At 28.5% G+C, this 22,640-nt stretch overlaps 4 protein-coding genes across 4 annotated transcripts; 2 read left to right on the top strand and 2 right to left on the bottom strand.

The window, feature by feature from the left end:
* Positions 1-479: 479 nt before the first annotated feature.
* On the top strand, positions 480-5,215 carry LOC149885823 (uncharacterized). The gene has a single exon (XM_090093365.1). The coding sequence runs from the start codon at positions 3,639-3,641 to the stop codon at positions 5,136-5,138; it is 1,500 nt and encodes a 499-aa protein (XP_089949491.1). The 5' UTR covers positions 480-3,638; the 3' UTR covers positions 5,139-5,215.
* Positions 5,216-5,507: 292 nt separating this feature from the next.
* Positions 5,508-10,455, bottom strand: LOC149885822 (uncharacterized). The gene is made up of 3 exons (XM_090093644.1): positions 9,578-10,455; positions 9,369-9,506; positions 5,508-5,750 (listed from the first exon to the last, which is right to left on the bottom strand). Exons 1-3 carry the CDS (start codon positions 10,181-10,183, stop codon positions 5,586-5,588), a joined length of 909 nt encoding a protein of 302 aa, XP_089949770.1. The 5' UTR covers positions 10,184-10,455; the 3' UTR covers positions 5,508-5,585.
* A 41-nt stretch (positions 10,456-10,496) lies between these two features.
* On the bottom strand, positions 10,497-11,027 carry LOC149885821 (uncharacterized). Its single transcript, XM_090093645.1, has one exon. The coding sequence runs from the start codon at positions 11,025-11,027 to the stop codon at positions 10,512-10,514; it is 516 nt and encodes a 171-aa protein (XP_089949771.1). The 3' UTR covers positions 10,497-10,511.
* Positions 11,028-14,871: 3,844 nt separating this feature from the next.
* Positions 14,872-17,701, top strand: LOC149885820 (uncharacterized). Its single transcript, XM_090094271.1, has 8 exons — positions 14,872-15,567; positions 15,737-15,823; positions 15,989-16,388; positions 16,586-16,632; positions 16,767-16,908; positions 17,062-17,121; positions 17,288-17,356; positions 17,661-17,701. The coding sequence occupies exons 1-8, from the start codon at positions 14,872-14,874 to the stop codon at positions 17,699-17,701; spliced, it is 1,542 nt and encodes a 513-aa protein (XP_089950397.1).
* The last annotated feature ends 4,939 nt before the right edge of the window (positions 17,702-22,640 follow it).

Below are 22,640 nucleotides of genomic sequence, written 5' to 3'. Positions count from 1 at the left end.
AGCTGTGAAATCGCAGCTTAATTTCTAAAAATGTTTACTAGTCCAATCGCAGAACTGTTATGTAGAAAGTATTGAGCACACGACTCAAAAAGTCTACAAATAAGTTAACCATTTTTTAAGATTACAGGTATTGTCACTTATTGACTTTCGGTTTTCGATATGTCCTGCTTCTTACGTTTTTAAAGTTTTCCTAACTATTTAAAGTAAATTGACCTACTTGACAGTTCTAAATTGCATATTACGCTGGTCAACAGTAATTTTGAGTCAAAGTTTGGCATATCTGATTGTTATTTCTTCCACATTACAAACTTAAAAAAGAAAGTTCACACCAAAGTTTTTTTTATACCCTCCAAAAAATGTAATACTGAAACTTTTATTTCTTGATTATAAATTTGAAGTTTTTTTTACAAGAGTACTATTTAACACAAACAATTGTTGTAAAAAAAATAAATATATATAAAAAAGTTCAGAAATTTGTTTTTTTTTTATTTTCCTTGTAACTGTATGGGCTTTCAAGTATTATCCTCCAAGTATAGCCTCCCACCTTGCTCTCAGTGTATTATACCTGATAATGACGTTCAATACATCTTGATAAAAATGTTTACTACTGTTTAACTACTCAAATAGTTAACTAAAGTAATACAAGTAAAACAGTTTGCTTTAAATCAAGAGGTGAATATTTATTAAGGAAAGAAGTTACAAAATCGCATACTTTAAAAACAAGAAGCTGTTGCGAGAAACGCATCCTATAAAACAAGAAGCTTCGACAAATAGTTCGTTGCATTAATAAATAATGCAACAAACACCATTTTTCCGAATAGGCACCCATGCTATCTTTAAATTTTTCCATGCATGTAACATGCACTTAAGGTATTTTTTAAGTATTGAAACGTTTCAGACATTAAAAACTTGCTTCATCAATACATGCTGAAGCGAAGAATCATCAATACGTCCCATATCACTGCTCAAGTATTTTCATGTTTTAGTACTTTTTTTTGAATGTGTTGTACTACTGCAATGCATGGACATTCTGTTTATGAACAATAAAAGTGAAATGTTATTTACTTTCCATCCCATTTTCCATCCTTAATAAAACACGCTTCTCCTTATTTAGTCATAAAAAGAAAGTAAGATGAAAAGATTGTCGTAAAGAATCAAAGTTTGTCAAGAAAATGGTTTTAGCTATTTTTTTGTAAAAAGAATCAGAAAATATTCATTAAAAGAAACACTTGAAAAGAAATAATTTTTCAGCTGATCACTGCTATTCTTAGGATATTACTTTTGGGATCTTAGTTCTAAGTGGCTAGTTAACTTTGATACTGGGGGGACATATTGAGTGTGCATCTGTACTTATCACCACTAATCAAATTTTAAAGTAGTCCATGGGAAGATGGAGCACTTTCCTATTGGAGATGTATTTTTACAAAAAACATTTGCATTAGGTCAAAGTGAGAGGGATATGGATGGGGAACTTCCCTTCCCCCATTGAGAAAACTCCTTTGCATTTTAAATTTTTTCAACTGTTACGTTATGCATCCGCACTTTTATAAAAATTTTGTAGTTGTTCATGAATATTATTTTAAATAAATCTTTTAACTTTTTCTATCTGATATTTTAAATATGCACAGGTATTAAGGATTTGGAGAACTGTGTAGAAGCCCAATTAACTAACTTAAAGCAGTTGCCACACACTTACTCATAAAAAGACTAATCAGTGAGTGGGTGGCAACTGATATAGCAACTAACTTTTCATCTCACTTAAATGACTATATTCATTTAAAAAAATAATAACACTGCATTTTGAAGGTGGTAACATCCCCCTCCGCCTTCCCATATCCTACAATTTAGAATGATGGAAAAATAAATTTAATGAATAAGATGAATATAAAAGTCTCATAACAGCTATCTATGGATTAACTTCTCATTTCTACATTGCCAAAAGTCATGCAAGTTATTTGAAAGATATAAAGAACGCGCTTGAGAAAAATGAATGCATTATTCTTGGTAACTTTGCTGAGAATTTCATTTGAAAAGAATTTTAAGGATTTCCTTGTATCACAAAACCTTTACTTACATTTTTAGAGTATTTGTTTTTCAATAGAACCCATTTTATTAACAATATTGAGAGTCCATGATACCAATTTTAAGAATGATCCTAAAGAAGTTTAATCTTTGACAAAAGATATTTCCGAAGGTGTTGGGAGTTGAGAGAAATTTTTTGAGTAGTTCTAACTCAAATGTTTGAGCGACTAGTACCAATATTAAATATAGTGTGACATATAGTTTCTTTATTATAAAAGTTTAGTCGTTTTGATGTGAAAGTTCATGTTCGTAACATAATTATTCCTAAGTCATTTTCAAAGAAAATTGTTTAAATTCGTTATTCATTTCAGTCGGGATAGTAAATGAAATACTTGGTAAAGTTGATTTAAAAAAGTCTGAGCGAAAATAACTTTTATATTCCTATTTTTCGTTTTGAAACGGTTTTGAAACGCTCAATCGAATTTCGATTTTTGCTAAACTTAAAAACCTAATAATATTTGCATATCGCTTGAAACTGGTTTGACACGCGTTTCAAATCCGTTTCACAACGGATCGCAGTGAAAACATTCCACTGTTAAAGTAAAAAATATATTTTTGAGCAATTCATAAGTATCACAGAAAAATACATTTTTTAAGATATGAAACTGGTTGATTGATAAATGAAACACCAAACGTGAAAAAAACGTCTTTTTCGTCGCTAACGAAGTGTTTTCTCACACATAACCTTTTATTGGAGAGAAAATAGTTTTGTCTAAAATGTGTTTTTGTAACATTCATATTAACACGAAATATATATTGATAAAGTTACTCGAGAGTTGTTAAAATTAGACAATATATAAGTAGAGTCCATAAATCCCCAAGTTATTATCAACTAAATTTCAAACTGAAAATATCTACAAGTTTTCTAAGTCTTTTTAAATTTAAAGTAAAGTAGAAAGCGCATTTTATTATTTACAGCTGCATTAATTTTCTTAATTTACACGCTTTTTTTTAATAAGAAACATGTTTATAAGAAACTAGTACTAGAAATCCAAAAATCTTAAGAAACTTATTAGTACTGAGTTACTTTTCGATAATAACCTTATTTTGTTAAGAGGAATTTTCATAATTTTTCACCCAAATATCAACATAACGCGAAGTTAAAACAAATATTATCTACAATGGAGAACCACAATTCAACAAGTAATTAATTTTTACGCGCAATCGAAAAATTCGAAATTAAAAAAAAAAAAAAATTTTGAAACCCTTAAGAAACTATGCCTGCCGGATTGTAGCAATATTCAAATTGAAAAATATATGCAATATTTTCTAAATATATATTCAATCTTTTTCAAATATATTCAATCTTTTTCAAGTATATTCAATCTTTTTCAAATATATTCAATCTTTTTCAAATATATTCAATCTTTTTCAAATATATTCAATCTTTTTCAAATATATTCAATCTTTTTCAAATATATTCAATCTTTTTCAAATATATTCAATCTTTTTCAAATATATTCAATATTCCTGGGATAAAGCAATTTACGCGCGTAAATAGAAGGATAATAACTACAAATAATGGCAAACAAAAAAATTAAACACAAACAAAAACAATGGCGACCGAAATCATTGAAAAAGACATGGGTGCAGATCTATATAAAAATTTAATATTTTTTCTAGATGAAGTTGAATCTTTTATTGGAAAAACCACTTGTGGTGATTATTTGCCGTTATTATTACAGCATATTGATTTAATCGATCAACTTATTCCAGTATTGAACAGTTTTAATGAAGAGTTTATTGGTGATTTAAACAACAAAGAAAGAATAGAAAGTATATTATATATATTTTTGGAGATTCGGAAAATGCTTTCCCTTTATTATCATGAAAAATCTTCAAAATACTGCAGTATCAATATTAATGTGTTATATAGTAAAACCCCTGGAAGGCCAAAGTACGAAATTCCAAAAAATGTTCTAAAAGAATTTAAGTGTTTGGGTTTTTCTTGGAATGTTGCATCGAAGGTTTTTGGTGTTTCACGTTGGACAGTTCATCGCAGAGTAAATGAACTTAATTTAAACAAAACAGGTCGTTTTAGCAACATCAATGACCACGAAATAGACAGAATTATAGCTGAATACATATCTCGTCACGGTGTAGCAACAGGGGAACCATTATTATCTGGTTATTTTAGATCAAAAGGTTACCATATACAAAGAAGAAGAATCCGCTCTAGTTTAAACAGAGTGGATCATAGGAATACTGCATTGCGATGGGGAGCATTGGTTAGAAGGCGATCTTATTATGTACCATGGCCAAATTCTTTATGGCATATAGATGGACATCACTCTCTAATTCGTTGGAAATTCGTAATACATGGGTGCATTGATGGTAAATCAAGGAAAGTAATGTTTTTGGAAGCCAATACAAATAATTTAGCAGAAACGGTGTTAAATCTTTTTTTAAATGCGACAAGCGAGTTTTCAACGCCTTCAAGAATAAGAGTAGACTTTGGGGTAGAAAATGTTCTTACATGTGATGAAATGATTGCAAGAAGAGGTCATGGCAGAGGGAGTTTTTTAGCTGGATCTTCCACAAGAAATCAAAGAATAGAGAGGTTATGGAGAGATGTGTTTCGATGCGTCGTGTTACCTTTTTATTACACTTTTTATGCTATGGAACAGAGCGGCATTTTAGATATTGAAAATCCAATTCACATGTTCACACTGCATATAGTTTATTTAGAAAGAATAAATCTTTCCTTGAAAGAGTTTAAACTTATGTACAACGACCATCGTTTATCTACAGAAGAAAATTGGACTCCCAATCAAATATGGACTATGGGAATGATAAATATTGACAATCCTATGTCAAGAGATGAAACTGAAAATGATATAAATGATTTTAATATCTATGGAGTAGATGTTGACGGCCCTTTATCTCACGATTTAAAAAATGTTGTTGTTAACTCAGTTAGTATTCCGAATAGAATTGATATTGAAGCATTCGTCAGAAATTCAATAGATATGTCTAAAGAATCCACTGAAATGGCAATCGACATTTACATAGAAGCCTTAGCACTTGTGGTGGAAAAATTTGAATCTTATTTATAATTTCAGATGAATTTAACTTCTTGTTCTATTTTATTTTGTATTAGCTGCTTGTTAATGTGTACAGAATAGTTTCTACTGAATAGAATCCTTTGTATCTATACTCTCGAGTCCAGAATACAAGTGGGGTGGGAATAAACGGCACAGTGGAAAAGGGGGGGGGGTTGTTTATTAAGGACTCGAGAGTACAATATTTTTTAACTTCCATGTAATTCGTTTTGAGCCTATATTCAAATCAAGCAATATATTCATTTGCTACTAAATGGAAATTATCCATAATAGGGTTACTTTTTAAATTTTTGCATTCGTTCTAGACGGTCTCTCAATATTTTTAGAGGGTAAACCAGAGACTTGGAAAAAAAAAGATTAGCGTTTCTCTCAAATATTATATATTACTTGGTAAGACTTCATATATGAACATGTAAAAATATCATCAAACATATTGCAAAATCATATTGTTCCAAAAAAGTTATTAGTAAATGCCATGTCATAAACATCAAAAAGGTCGTTATTAGCTGGAAGCTTGCATAACAGCGAGCCACGCGGCAAAACTAAACAATTAGAGCAAGTATGTGCAGTTGGTATATACATATATGCTTCATGTGTCTTCTGATCCTATAAATGAACAAAAATAAAAATATTATTATAACTTGCAACACTTAAGAATGTCTAGTTTTATTATTTTTATTTAAAAAAACAATTTTTTATGAAAATAACCTTCAAATATTTTTTGAAAAATTACATCATAAATCCAAGCATGGAGTTTTTTTACACACATTTTTGCATATTTATTAAAAAAATTTCAAGACCTTGCAAATTATTCTTGTTTATGTTTTTAGCTTATTATAGAAATCACACTAATTAAAGTAAACTGGGGTGGTTTTGTCCCACTTTGCACCTAAATTATCCTAGGTACAATAGCTGGTGGCCAATTAAAAATTGGCCACAATTGGTCTACAATTAAATTGGATACAGAGCCGGCTTGTGAAAAATATTATATGTGTGCGAGAATAAATTAGGCGCCTTTTAGATTTAAATTCCGAGCTCGTTCGCAAAAAATGTCACTTTTTTTAAATCATAAAACAATGCATACTACAAATACAATAACTTTCTTAAGAAATTTTTTGATTTTAAACATATTTTTAGTTACTAAACGGAACACGTCTAACTTTAGATTTTGCAAAATTTAATCTTAAAGTATCAATATCCACAGATTCAGCAATTTTGTTTTCAATGGAAATTATTGATAAACCATTTAAACGTTCCTGGCCCATTGTTGATCGTAAATAGTTTTTTATTAATTTTAATTTGGAAAAACTACGTTCCCCTGTACTCACTGTTACCGGTAGTGTTAATAATATTCGTAAGGAAATACAAACATTAGGAAACAGTTCTTCAAGCTGACTATCATATATCCATTTAAGCACAGATTCCGGTGATTTTTTCCCATCTAATTTCCGTGATAACAAATTAAGTTCCAGAAACAAATCCTCTGAATACACATCTTTTGAATCACCATGAGTCAATACTTTTTCCAGTAATCTGCATTTATTAATTAAGCCTTCTTCTCCTATTTTATCAATTTCTTTGATATTATACAAAAACTCGAACGGTTCTATTGTACTTGAAAAGCTTTCAAATCGTTCATTTATTGATTCTTTAGCTATTTTAAAGAGAATATCAAAAAACTGCTTTTTGAATTTTTGGTTTGGTTGTATATCACCATCTTCTTCAAAAGGTTCATCATCAAAAAACCTTTTTCTTTTTCTTGCTCTTTCACGTGAAATAGAACTGAATTCATTGGTCAAGTTTGCATCATTAGCTAGAATTTTGGCTTTTGAAATATATATTTTGTAAGAATCTTCAGTGTGTTTAGTAACAAAAAAATCGATAGTTTTCTTTAATGCATTTGCAGCAGTCTTCACGTCTGCAGTTTGACATTGTAATAGTTTGCTAGTACAATTAATTTCAGTTAATACATCGTGCCAAACCACAACACCACATATGAATTCAAAACTTTTTAATTTTGATGCAAGTGATTCAGCAGTTAATCTAGTAATAGAATCTTTTTCAATGTTGACAACTTCTTTCAATGCACAATAAATTTCTTTTAATCCCAATTTTAGAGCACGAACAGCATTCACATGACTTTCCCATCTGGTAGTACTTAATGACTTTACTGTTAATTTGCAACATTTTGATTCAAAAATTTGCCAACGCTTTGTAGTTGCAGAGAAAAAATTATACAAAGCTTGAATTTGTGAAAAAAACCTCATAAGTTCTAAACATCCTTGGACTGCATCCGCAACAACCAAGTTCAAGGAGTGACAGACACAAGGAATATAAAAGGCTCGTGAATTTATATCTTTTATACGCTTCTGTACACCAATTTTTTTACCTTTCATATTGGATCCATTATCATATCCTTGTCCACGAATATCCATGACAGATAAATTATTTGATTCCAATGAATTCAAAATTTCTTCAGTAAGTCCTAATCCAGTAGTATCTAATACATTTATGAATCCTATAAAACTTTCTTGAATTGTGACACTGATAACCTGGTTATCCAATTGTTTTGCAATGTTAACGTAACGTATAATAATAGACATTTGCTCTTTGTGACTATTATCTGGTGTACAATCTACAATAATCGAAAAATACTTAGCCTTTTTTATAATACTTAAAATTTTATCTAACAGTCTAACAGTCTTAATCCTTTTGCTTGGGTTTTTTATTTATTTTTCATTTGGTTTAATGCAAGTTCTTTAAAATTTTATGCCTTTATAATACCTTCTATTTTTTATAATAAAATAATAACAATCATTTTTTTAAATTTAATTATTTAAACTTTAAAAAATATGCAAAAAACAACTCATTATGCAATGCATTATAATCTGAAACCGCACTATCTGCATCAAAATAGGCAGTTGTAATTGCATGCAATTTTACTAGCTAGATCTAATATTACTAACAAAAAATAATTATGCACAAAAAATAACCAAAACAAACAATGTGCAAAAATAATTATATAAATAATAGACTAAAAAAGAGATTTGTATATTTTTTATAAAAACATTCAAGAAAATTTTTAAATCTGGAAAATAAGGTGCAGATATGTCATTCACAACTGACAATAGAAATTTAAGGCGGGGACCGATTTCAGCATTAATGTCGGCCATCTTGTCCAGAAGTAAACATAAAATGTAAACTTTTGTCTGATTGGTTAGCAGAAAACATTGTAAAAAAAACTGATTGGGATTAGACAAGGGGCATAACTCAGTTTTCACAAAAATGGACTTAGTACCTTTGATATTTTTAGCTATAGATCTTGAAAGATCAATATATTTTGTTTCTAAGCAAAATTTTAATTTTGCGCCTTTTTAATGCTGCGCCTGTGTGTTTCGCACACTTCGCACACGCTACGAGCCGGCTCTGATTGGATACAATTAAAAAAAAGCTCACTGTACCTATGGCCAATTTTTTTCAAACCCCTCTATATGGCGGAACTTTTTTATTTAAGTCAATATACTTATATCAATAGAAAGTAATTGGTATATACATTTGATCATATCAGTTTTACAATTTTTAGACAAGTGCGGAGCATTAAACTTTGACGTTGAAAATACGTGGCCCTAGGTACACGAACTTCCCCTACACTTTAAAAATTCCAGGGCTTTTCCAGGATTTTTGAGAAAAAAAAAGAAAAATCCCAGGACTTTCTAGGATACTAGTCCCGGACATTGCAGGACTGTGGGAACACTGTTATGGTAGAGAATATAAACATTTTAAAACAAAATATATATTGTGAAACAAAGTCATGCAGAAACATGCAGGGCCAAAGTTGCCCTTTTTTACGTTTTTTAATTTTGCAAGTTTTGTATTATGAAGAAATCTAAAAACCATAAACTATGAAGAACCATCCAAACCACTTCATAGTGACACTTAAAAACCATTATAGAAAAGTTAAAGTAACATTTTTACAATTAAATGCCCTTCCTGATGTTAACATGAATCAGGTTGTACTAGATTACATATTACCAGTAGCTGGATAACATGACTTGACAGACTATAAAAATAATATTTTAATAATATACATCTTTCAAATTATAATTTAGTTTCCGATAACAAACTAAATTTGAATGAAATAAATTATTCCGATATTTATTTTGAGTATGAGCAAAATCTTTCAGTTAAATACTACTATTTTATTAAATATAATAGATCTTTTACTTTTTCATCAGCTTCAATAGTAGGAATAAATTCAACAGACGGTTGCAATGCAAACCCAAGTAGAGGCTCTTCTGAAGCTCCAGTGACGAAAGAAAGAATATTTGCCAATGAAACACACTCTCTTCTACCACTGGCAACCTAAATAATATATTATATGTAACATCTAAAACATCACAGTGATCACTGTTTTACATTTTAAAAAAACTTACCTCTCTGACATATTTCACAAACATAGAATAAATCTCTTTTTCTTTAACTAAAGCTGTCGACCCTTCTGATGAAAATTTTGGCTTCAATAATTTTAAAAGCATTTTTGCTGTGAATTGTACTTTTGAAGGTCTTAATAATTCAAGTAATTGTGGAAACTCTTTGAAAAACCTTATCAAATTAAACTTGTTTAAACCTTTTTGTATATTAGATATACAAATATCTGCTGTATTTTCGGTGATCTTAATAATGATGCTGTCTGGTAAATATGTTGGTAGCTGCCCTCCTTGAAAGAGTGCAATACCAATTAACAAACCTACAAAGTAATATTCCTCAGCAAAGAGTTCTCTCAAACCACTATCAAATAATCTCTCTTTAATCATTCTATTGCATTCTCGTATCCACTCTCTCCTTGGACCACCATAATCCTTAGCTAGTTCTCCCATAAAGTCAACTTCAAATGTAATTAAAAAATTTTCAACGGATTCTAATTCAGCAAATGTTGACATTAAAATATTTTGTCGATCGATACAAATAAAGTTTGTCTCAGAATCTTTATCCGTGTTTTCATCAATGTTTTCTATATCTTGAACTCTGCCCTTGATCATTGTTTTTTGAAGAAACCTTAAAATTTCTATTGGATCCTGAAGATTATTTTCTTTAATTTCCTTAATTTTTTGGTTTTCAAAATCAATTTCAATATATATATTTTTATCAACTGAACCTTTTGCTACAAATGAAGCTGATGTAAGTTCTTTTATTTCCTGTAATCAACTTCATTAACATCTTCTTGATCTGTTAGTTGTGAACTTTTTGATACAAATGAAGCTGATGGAATTTCAATAACTTCCGTTGGAATGATCATTTGATGATCATTGCATCGTTCTTTTAGCTGTAAATATAAAAGCCCTTGTCCAGCTAGTTTTTTTTACAACATCATGAGTAATCAATATTTGAGCATTTATTTAATTTTGATATTTTTTTTCGTGATACTTTAACAAAATCGAATTCATCTGAACCCAGTAAAGGAAATTTTTCATGCAACGACTCCTTTATTTTCTCTCTTATTATTTGTTCACTATCGAATTCATTGATAATCAAAATTCCATTTGCAATTACAGAATCCCATTTTAGGAATTGTTCTTCATCATTTTCTGTAGATGAAATTAGTGCAAATTCTAATGTTTTTGTCATTTTCTTTGATTTATTTTGATTGCCTATGTGGTTGCCTATATTGCTACTGTATGGTGCTGACGACCTTAATCTATCGTTTCTATTAAGGCGCCTAAAAATACCCGATGAACCACTTTCATTGAGCATTCCTCTAGCTCTTTGTAATGTGGAGGTTATTGTGAGTTCCGATTGTGGCCTGCTGATATTTGTGCTTTGATTTGTGCGAAGAAGAATAGAAGCTTCCTCTAACAAAGATGCAACTTTGCTATAACTATCCATATCGGTATAAGTATAACTGCTTTTTATAACTACACGCTTTTTCTAATAATATTATTAAAATATTTTTAAATGTTGACAATGTTTTGTTCAACCAAAAGCCGATTGGCCGCGTTCTCCCCAGGAATATTGAATATATATTTGAAAAAGATTGAATATATTTGAAAAAGATTGAATATATTTGAAAAAGATTGAATATATTTAAAAAAGATTGAATATATTTGAAAAAGATTGAATATATATTTAGAAAATATTGCATATATTTTTCAATTTGAATATTGCTACAATCCGGCAGGCATAGGAAACTCTTATAAAAATTTTAGTAATAGAATTGAAAAAAAGTACCCTTAAAATAAGAAACTTGCTAGTACTAGCCCATTTGGTTTCTTGTTAAAAAAAAGCAATGTGTAACTTTATTGTATAAAGTTTTCTTTATAATCTAGTGGTGTGTAACCTTGTGATTTTAAACTTATTTCACTTTTTAAGTGAAATAAGTTTAAAAGAAATGGAGTAATCATATTATGTAAAACTTTCTTAAGTAAGATATTGTTCAATCTTACTGCAACCAAAACTCTGGACAATAAAAGATTTAGAATTAGCTGAAAGTTCTTTGTTTTTAAGTCACAAATTTCTATTTTCTTAAAAATTCTTAAATCTAGAAACAAACTTATGATGGTTTTACTCAGTTATGATCAAACTTTGTAACTACTTTTTGTTCATATTTAGTTATAAACAGATTCTTAAAAAAAACAACTTTTTTTTTGCTTGCGAGTTTATTCCCACAAAATGTTACTTCATTAAAAGTTCCAATGCAGAAGTAACCTAATGCCTGCATAATTTATATAAAATCGATTTTTATATATTTAGAGAACTCTCTTACTCTGTATTGAATTTGAAAATTGTATAAAATAGATTAATTTTGTTATTTTAAATGTTTTTTTGTTGCTTCTCCTACGTAAATAGAGGAATTTATATCATTAACCCCTGGACAATCATCCCCAATTTTTGAGGAATGAATTAACTCCTGGCCTCAATGTCCAAAGAGGGTTAATTTTCTCGGGGATAATTTCCCCTCTATCCCAAGAAAATTAAATCCATTTTGGAATTTATGTCTAGGGTGTCAATATCATCGGCCATAGAAAAACATGAAAACTCGATTTTTGAATTTTGCGCTAACTTGATGATATTTTGTTTTTAATTTTTAATTGTTCATTTTTTCATGATTTTTTGATAACGGAATAAACTAGAAAAAAGGAGAAAATACGTATGCTGAATTTTACTAATTTTTTCATTTTTAGGACTGATTTTGATTGTTTATTATCGTTCGCCAATACTAACGATGGGGATATGTGGATCCTCTTCTGGCTGCCATTGAAAATTTACATCCATATTTTTAATTCACATTTAAGAACATTTTTCACTCAATCTTGGGATATTAACATTTCGTAAAATCTAGATATTTTGTTATTTTAATTTAGGTTAAAACAAAAAAATATTTAAATAAAATAAAAAGTCCGCGCGCATTTACAGTGCTGGGCACCATCAGCAAATAAATGTTATATTTTTTATCAAATACAATTTTCTAAATTTTATAGTAACATTTTTAAAACAACTATTTTGTAGTTTCTTTCTCTTAACTATATTTTCTTAAATATGAGTGACTTGATGCAATTAACTGTAATTATGGTGCGACTAATTCTAACATGAAAAAAAGGAATGGAGCTCTCATGTGTGCCCGTCCTTGGCCTATACTAGCTGTTCTTTATAGGATTTTTTTCTCTTAGTACCAAAGATTAACTAACTGTATTACTGATCTTTTTTTTATGGAAATTTAATATTTAAAATGTAACATACTAACTTTATTACGTGAACTATATTTTATTTCTCCTAAAAACATGAACTTTAGAATAAATGGCTGAAAAACTTTATCTAGTGATATAACTCGGTGTTGTGATAGGTGAGAAATTTTCATTCAAAACACACTTAAATGATCTTATTCACAAATTAAGCCAACGGAATGTTAGCATAAGATCGACTTAAAGTTAAATATAAAACGTAACTATTCATATAACACTCATCCCATTTACAATATGTTTGTCAAGTTTAGGGACATCTAAAACCGCATGCTTTTCTAAAACCGTTGCAAAATAGGGCAGTACGAACTTATGCACAATAATTTTCGTAATGACATCCTAAGTTTTTCCCTTTTTAACTTAAATCAGTTTTTAAATTGTCCATTTATCTGGGAACAAATACACGATATCCTTCCAACCTTTTTTCAGAACTGTTTTAAAAATATGACAACGTGTCGAGATAACCTAAGGTCAGTCACTTATAACTATATTTTTTGGAATACCCTCCCGAACGTCCTAACAACAGGTTTTATCCGTAAGTCAAAGAATCTGTTTTTAAGGGACTTCACCATTTCTTCCTGAATAGTTCTGGTTAATATCATTCTTTAACCTCTACATATTTTTCTTTGTGAATATATTATTTATTTTACCTAAAAATTTTTAAAATAAAAATTCTGATTTAACTGTTACAATATGAATTTTGTGAAACTCTAATTTTATATTGTGATTAACTTATTTCTAATGATATTCTTGTATTTTATTAGTAAATCATTATTTGCTGTGAACTAAGTATTGTAACATTATTCTTTATAAGAATTTTTATTTTGTTTTATCCAAATTATCCGTTATTATCTAAATTACGATTTATTGCCATCTTTATCGTTGCTATCTAACTATTATATATTATCTATTTTATTATTATAATATATTATCTATTTATCATTATTGTTATAATCTAAATTTACGAATTTTATAAAATGGGTTTCCAACGCGTTGCAAACGGGTTTAAAAACGCAATGCAAGCTATTTTATTCTTAAGATTAGAAAATTCGAAACGTGACATACTAAGCGTTTTAAAACCGTTTCAAAACAAAAAACAATATATAAAAAAAAAAAATTTTTTTCTTCTTTAATCGGTTTGTAACCCTATGAAATTGAATCTCCATTATTTTTAAATCAAAGACGAAAATATTACCCAGGTAAGATATTATACCATTATTGATTACAGGCATTAATTGAAAGATGTTTCACAAAAATAAGGAAACTTTAGAATTTCTGTTAGCTCATTTTGTTACAAATATGTTCTTAATATATTGATAATTTCACGAATTCATTACAGTACAGTTTTGTTATTTTTAAGTTAGTTCACAACGAGTGAAGTTTTAGCGAAATTTGATAATTATGCTTTTTGGCTTTGCCACTCATCGAAGTAATTATCGACTTAATCACAACCGTATTCTTGATTTAGTTATTCTTGGGTGAACCAATAAAGAAGCAGAAACATGTCATTTTAGCGGTGGTTTTTTAAAACGAACTTTACAAAATAAAATAAATCGTCATAGAGCATAAATAAATAGTTGCCCACATTCATTTTATACAGATTCGTAAAAATAGTAAAAAGATAGAGTTGAGGAATTTTAGATATTTTAATTTATTAGAATTAATAATTTCTGTACGAAACTCGTTTTTAAAAACAACTATATTTACTAAACGATAATAGTTTCTGAACATATTTTTGAGATTTTAAAAAAATTTAAGATTTTTAAGAACTTATATCACTTTACTCTAATTTACAGCTAAACATGGCATCATTTTTACCTTTGTCAATAAAAAAACTGGAAGAAGAAATAGCTCATCTTAATGTATACGATTTGCCATTAAATCCATAAATGATAGTAGGCGAAGTCGCATCCGCAATCGTATATATTCAAAATTTAAGAAAAAATACAGTTGCTGTGAAAGCGTTTAAGAGGCAAGTTTCGAAAAAAAAGATCATGGATATCGCTCATGTATTAAGAAAACTGGAAAATGATAACGTAGTAAAGTTCTGCGGTTTTAGTACAAAACCGTCAGCGCTACTCTTTGAATATTGCCGCGTTAATGTCGACGGGGAAAAAGTACACAACCTGTCATCACTTTTATCAATATTTAATGAAAATACTTATTTCAACTTTAAAGAGAGATTAAACTATATATTCCAAGCCACCAAAGGATTGATTTATTTACACAACAATGGAGTTGTCCATCGTCACTTTAAACCGAGCAACTTACTTGTATCCGGAAGTTTAAATGAAATATCAGTTAAGGTAGCTGATTTTGATGGAATGTTGCTCCTAGAAGAAACTATAACTGCAACCGCAACTTCTTTTCCGACAAAAGGAATGACTTTATCGTATACTGCACCCGAAATCTGTTCTGGTTACGTAAAAACTCCATCGAAGAAAACCGATATATTTTCTTGGGCTATTTCTGCTTACGAAATTTTATCAGATCTGTCATCACCTTGGCAAAACGTACTTCCATCTTTAAAGGATCACTTACTAACTGAAGCTTTATGCAAAGGCATCAGACCAATATTGGATGATGTAAAAAATCTCTACCAAACAAAATCAATAGATGCAACAATTACAATTTCATTTATTCATTCTGCATGGAGCGGAGAACCATCGGAACGACCTGAATTAGAAAGGGTAACTGAACAATATACTAATTATTAAAGTAACATATGTCCGTAAAAGTAAATTTATTCCGAATAAAATGAAAATACATTTTTTAAATTTATTCCTAATAAATTTAAAAAAAAAGTTTTTTTGTGCAAATTTTTTCGGTTTTAACTCCTAAGCAATATTTTATTTGCAGTTTATTGAATCCACGGAGAACACCTTGTCATCCAAGCAAAAGGAAGCTGTGATATTGGAAATTGAAAAACTGCAACCAAATTCTCAGGTAAAATAAGTTAAATCCAAAATTTCAAAACTTTTTTTATTACTAAAAACAATTTGGTGTTTTCAAAATTTTGAATTACTGTCATACATTAGAAAAACGTGTAGCTATTTACTAAGACAATAGTGAGACTCCAAAAAACCTTTTTAAAAATTTCGTTCTTATTAGAACCAAGAATTGTTAATGTATGATGGAGTATCCAATGATGGAGTATCCAAGATGACATTAAATTGCAAGAATTCTTTTACAAGTGAAGAGGCTGAGAAAAACAAAATAACCTCATTTGAAGAATCAGAAACACATAATAAGAAACTTGACCTAGCAACTAGTTCCCAGGACAAGCTCCTTGAAAGTGTTTTTTTTAAAGATAATTTAATTGATAACTTTAACAAGGACAATGTTCTAGGGACTAGTTTGCAATCATGTAGTGAGCTCAAGAAGGTAAAGAAAAAAAAAACTAACAACTTTTTAAATTTTCTTAAACTTTTTAAATTTATTAAACTATCAAATTTGCATTTTTCTTTATTTATGATTTGTAAAGTTTTCACGTTTTATACAGTTTTTAATGGTATATTGCTTATATCTTGCTAGAATATTGAATTTATGGACTTCACAGTTAATAAGTTTTCTTGTAAAATCAAAAAACCCAACCTGAAGAAAATACTATAGGGTTTAAAGAAAACTCACAATGGTTAAATGAACCAAATTCCCAGGGCCTTCTCCTTGAAAGTCTGGTTATGGAATAATGTTATATCAATAACACAGAAAATCAAGAGAATGCCCAGGTTTTAAGGTTAAATTTGAACAACAAGGTATATACTAATAGTTTTTCTTTACATTTGTTGTGAAATTTTTCTAATTACTCACATACTTTTACCAAACTATTTATCTGACAATAATCAACTAAAAAAAATTTTTATTGCAATTTTTATCAAAATCCTTATAGATTAAACTGAGTGCAACAGCCGAGAAACGAACACGCTCTAATCTTCAAAGAGGGATATCTTTTGAGGAGGAAGTTAAGATTTGGATTGCCAAAAAATCAGACAAACCAAATTTGACAAAATTGTTTATTAACAATGATATTGGTAATTCTCTTAATATTTTACAATTTTTCTTTCAAAAGAAAACATTCAAATTTCACAATATTTTAAAACTTGCTTAAAACATCAAACTCAAATACATCTAATAAAAAGCAATTTGTTATTGCTAATCTTATTTTCTTGTGTTTTCCTTCATAGGATGGGGAGTTTTCACAACTGTGCCTATCAGTAAAGGAGACTTTATTGTGGAATATGATGGTGAATATTTTCAACAGATTTGGATATATTTAGTTCAATAATTCTTTTGAATATTTTTTAAATAACATTTTTTAAATAAAAAATAAATTAGTTTTCTAATGAATTGTTTAATTTAAAATAATGATTTTATAACTTTTACATTATTCAAATAATTCTAATAAAATAGGTGATCTGACAGAAAGAGAAGAAGGTTGTAACAGAGAGGAAAAATATGATGAAGAAAAAGAAGGCTCTTGTATTTTTTTAACGCAGTGGCTGCTGGATCTTTAGCTCTGGCAGCTAGAGTACCGACTGGTCCGGGTTCTAGCTAATGACGATGACGTAACTTTTAGTTGGTTTACTTAACATCCGCAACTAGAAACTGGTAGTTTAAATCCGCAATTAGAAACTGATATTATTTATTTTGATGAAAATGGATATTGGAAATCTGTTTAATTGTTTTAATAATCCTTAATAAATATAAAAAAAAATTTAATATATATTTTTATGCGTTCTTAATTTATTAAAACTGATATATTATATTTTAGTTATTTGTTAAGCTTTACTTGGAATATTTTACTTGTTAAATTTTACTTATTAAACGTTAAAACCAGCAGCCGGTTTCTTAGCCATCGATGATTTCAAACCGGCTTCTGATTCAGTAAAATTTACTGACAAATAATCAACTTAGTCGTTAGTACTATCCGCTCTGATTGTTTGTAGAATGAATGTAGGAGATATTTTTAATAATTTTAATGAGCTTAAGCTAACAATTAAAGAATATGAAAAATCAAGATTTGTATCTCTTTATGTTCGAGATAGTCGAACTATTGATTTAGCAATTAAAAAAGGCTTGCAACGATATATTAATAAAGAGTTAAAATATTATTATTTAACATACTGTTGCTATCATGGTGGGCGTCAATTTAAATCGAGATCAAAAGGGCTTCGTCCAAACCAAAGGTATTTGTAAATCATAATTAAAGTTAGTCAATAAAATCATAACTTTTTTCAACAATAATTTTTTGTAAACTGAAGGTTTCATTTCACTAAAGATGCTATATGTAGACTTATTAGGCGCTACTGCAGTTTCTCCCCCCCCCCCTTTTTTATTTTTGATTATGATAGAGAATTTTATGCTGATTCAGAAAAATATAAAAACATGGACCTGAAAATCAACGGAAAGTGTTCTATTTCGAAGTCAAAGTTGAAAAAAATCCCACTAAAAACCCTAATATTCGCCATTTTGAGAATATTAAGTTAATGATTTTTTAGCTGACAAAAGCAATACATTTATAGCATGGTTTTTACATTAAAAAAAGTCGTTAAAGTATGTTTATCTCGCGCAATTTTCGTGGCAATGAAAATAGCCGTTTTTTGATTTATTAGAGAATAAACTATATTGCAAGTAATGTACTTTTGTAATGAATTTTAAAAAAGAATTCAGCAGTTTTGTTTCCTAAAAGAAGAACTTTTGAAACTTAGTTCATAGTTGTTTTATCACATGTAAAATTTAGAAAATGTCATCTTTAAACCGTTTTTTTTAATAAAAAAAACCAGCGTACAATACAATAATAATTATTCATCAGTTTGTCTACATTCCCACACTCTACGTTCAACTTTTATTTGAAATCTTCCATTAATTTCATTTCGTTTATTACACTTTCGTTATAACACTTTAAAATAGTAATGCGAAGGCTGATGGAAACCAGGTCTTTTTATTGCGCAATATAACGGTAATTAACTTTCGTTAAAAATGAAAGCGTTTTGAAAAAAAATGGCGAATATTAGGGTTTTTAGTGGGATTTTTTTCAACTTTGACTTCGAAATAGAGCACTTTCCGTTGATTTTCAGGTCCATGTTTTTATATTTTTCTGAATCAGCATAAAATTCTCTATCATAATCAAAAATAAAAAAAGGGGGGGGGGGGGGAGAAACTGCAGTAGCGCCGACTTATTTATACATAGTACCTATAAAATTCATTGTCCATTTACACTTTGCATTGGTGTTACTGAAGATGGTGAAAGGTTCTGTGTGACATATATGTATGTATGTATGTATGTATGTATGTATGTATGTATGTATGTATGTATGTATGTATGTATGTATGTATGTATGTATGTATGTATGTATGTATGTATGTATGAATAATATATATATCAAGAAAGATCTAAAAATGATCGTACCTAAGCTATGTTTTTAGCAGTGTTTCAATATAATTGCTAAGTTGCTTTTTTTGTTGATTTTGTTTGTTTGATATTTCTAGTTATTATATTACAAGATTATATGTACAAAAATTTATTATTTGCAAATTATCAGAAAGATTGATGTGATTTTATAGAAATAGGAGTGAATTTGATTTGAAAATAAACACGTACTCTTTGGTGCTTCATACAAAGAGGGGTGGGCAGTCTTTTCCATTTGAACTTTAATGCCAGCGCCTGAAAAAGCGCTGGGAGGATGGTCATTTTTAAGTTAGCCTGCACAATTTCAAAAATTTTTTTTTCCCGGCTATTTAAATTTAAATAAAAATGGAAAAAAGAACGCTTAAATAAATACATTATATATATAAAATATAATACATATAATAATGATAGCAAATTGACAAACTTCCGATGAAAATAAGTTGTTGTTATCGAGCCATAAATTAATACATATATTATAGCTTTGAAAACCACTAAAGTTGCCAAAAATTATTAAATTATAAAAATAGTAAAGTTTAAAAAGTAAAGTTTAACAAGTAAAGTACAACAAGTAAAGTTTAACAATTAACATTTAATAAATAAAATTTAACAAGTAAAATATTCCAAGTAAAGTAAAGTTTAACAAATAACTAAATAATATTCTGCTTTCTTTTTTGTTAACCAAGGTCCCTAGTATATCAGTTTTAATAAATTAAGAACGCATAAAAATATAAATTAAAATTTTTTTTTATATGTATTAAGGATTATTAAAACCATTAAACAGATTTCCATATACATTTTCATCAAAATAAATAATACCAGCCGGTTTCGTAGAACTACCAGTTTCTAATTGCGGATGTTAAGTAAACCAACTAAAAGTTACGTCATCGTCATTAGCTAGAACCCAGACCAGCCGGTACTCTAGCTGCCAGAGCTAAAGATCCAGCAGCCGGTACCGTAGCCACTGCGTTTTTTTAAGTACCAAGGAAAAGAACTCTGGTAATTAGTTCACATATTTAAAAAAAAAACTTTTAGTGAAACATGCATAATGAAAAGTTAACAAGAAATTGTTTAACTGTTTAGAAACTCACTAAAAAGTAATTGAAACAAGAACTAGAAATTATTCACTCATAAACTCACAACAGAGTTTATGAGTGGATAATTTCAAGTGTTTATTTCTGATAAGTTCATCTGGAGTTGTAAAAACACACTAATAATTTCATCTAATAATTTATTAGTGTGTTTTTAGAACTCTTTTATTAACATCTATTAATTTTAATTATTATTCATAGTATCGATGCTACATTTAACAACCGACTAGGAAAACTAATAAACAATTCGTCAACACCAAACTGTGCAATGAAGATAGTTGAAATTAACAGTGTTCCTCATTTGTGCCTTCAGGCTGATTCAATATTAATTAACTTTCAAAAATGATTCAATATTAATTAACTTCCTGGTCAAAGAAATCAATCACTATTTTACAATGCTTACTATATAACTAAAAAAAAATAATTTACAAGTATATTTTATAATTATATAGAAATGTGATTTATTTTACTATAGGAGGATGGATCCTGCTTAAATACAACACATTGAAATTTGACTGATAGCATGTTTAATTTGTATAGTATAGATAAATAAAACTGGAGAAAATGAAGAAAAAGAAAAGGTTTATTTAACAAGAATGAAAATATTGCGAGAAAGAAAAAGATTTAGATTGAAAATAAATAAATTAACAAAATCAGCAGTAGTCTTTAGTAGACTGTTAACAAACATAATTTAACCGATTTGTTTGGAAGAAATAGAAAACGATTTATTAAATTCTTTTGTAGTAAAATTTTTATTATTCGAAATACATTATAAATCAATGACAACAAATTCATGGACATAAGTTGAATTAACAAGTAATTTTTATTAAAAGCAGCTAAATAAGTTTAAAGATTATGGTAATTGTTGAATGTTTATATACATCAAAATGAATTGGAAAAACCTTTGCGATTGGTTTTGAAAACATCCTTTGTGATATTATTGGAGTTATAGTTTATATTCTAGTAAATAATTTTTGTTAAATAGGATTTGATTTGTATTGATTATCATTTTTTAATTTATCATAATTTTTTATTCATTTTGTTTTAACAATAATCATCCAGTTAATTGATTTATTGATTTTTTGTTTGTTTAGATATTATTTAGATTATCTAGATATTGTTTAGATATTATATATATATATATATATATATATATATATATATATATATATATATATATATATATATATATATATATATATATATATATATATATATATATACAGTATGCGACAAAAGTGTTTACATGTTTTTGAAAAATATTCTTTTTTAAAATAAATGATTGAAATACATGTTTATATATCAATATATATATACCAAAATAAAGGTAATTCATTGTAGTTTCATGTTTTGAGCCTGAATTTAAATGAATGAAAAGTGTTTATAGCAAATTATTTATTTAAACAAAATGTCAGATGTAAACAGTTTTGTCGCGATTTATGCTATTATTAATTTTAATGCGAAATTAATACTTTGTGGCTATATTTTTAATTTGTTTAAATAAAACATATCTCAATTAGTAATAAACAGTTTATTTAAACTTAAAATTCGTAATGTAAACAACAGAAAAATTATAATTGAAAGAATGAAGAAAGTGTCGAAAGAAATTGAAAATTTAGCTGTTCAGAAGCTTAAATCAGGATTGTCTCTTCGTGAGACAGGACGAGAACTTAATATATCTTATTGTTTAGTCTATAAAATTAAGAAGCGAAACGATATAGAGGAGAAATGCAACAAAAATGGACGCAAGAAAATTTTCACAACTCGAGATCAGAGAACAATTTCTAGATTAATCATGACAAATAAAGCAAAATCAGCACACGATGTAAAGAAACAATTAAATAATGCTCAAGGTACAGTGGTAAGTACTCGAACAGTGCAGAGAGAACTCAAGAGAATTGGATTCAAGGCAAAAAAGAAGATCAAAAAACCACTACTAACACCGAAACATCGTAAACAACGATTGGAATTTGCAAAGAAGTATGAAAACTGGACTTTTGCTGAGTGGAGTAAGGTGATTTGGACAGACGAAAGCAAGATTAACTTGATTGGCTCTGATGGCATTCGATATGTATGGAAAAAAGCTGGAGAAGGAATTTCTGATCGTGACTTTATTCCAACAGTAAAATATGGCGGCGGAAAGTTGTTGTTTTGGGGATGTTTCTCTTCGTCTGGTGTTGGTAAAATCGTAAAAATTGATGGAATAATGGACGCGAAACATTATATTGACATTTTAAACAATGGCTATTTGCCTAGTTTACGAGGA

This window comes from Hydra viridissima, unplaced genomic scaffold (assembly GCF_058129835.1).
Source record: "Hydra viridissima isolate aposymbiotic clone 2 unplaced genomic scaffold, HvirCarnegie_v1 scaffold_7, whole genome shotgun sequence".
Taxonomy (NCBI): Eukaryota; Metazoa; Cnidaria; class Hydrozoa; order Anthoathecata; family Hydridae; genus Hydra; species Hydra viridissima.
Note: the sequence above shows the minus strand (reverse complement) of the source record. Positions and strands in the feature narration are given on the sequence as shown.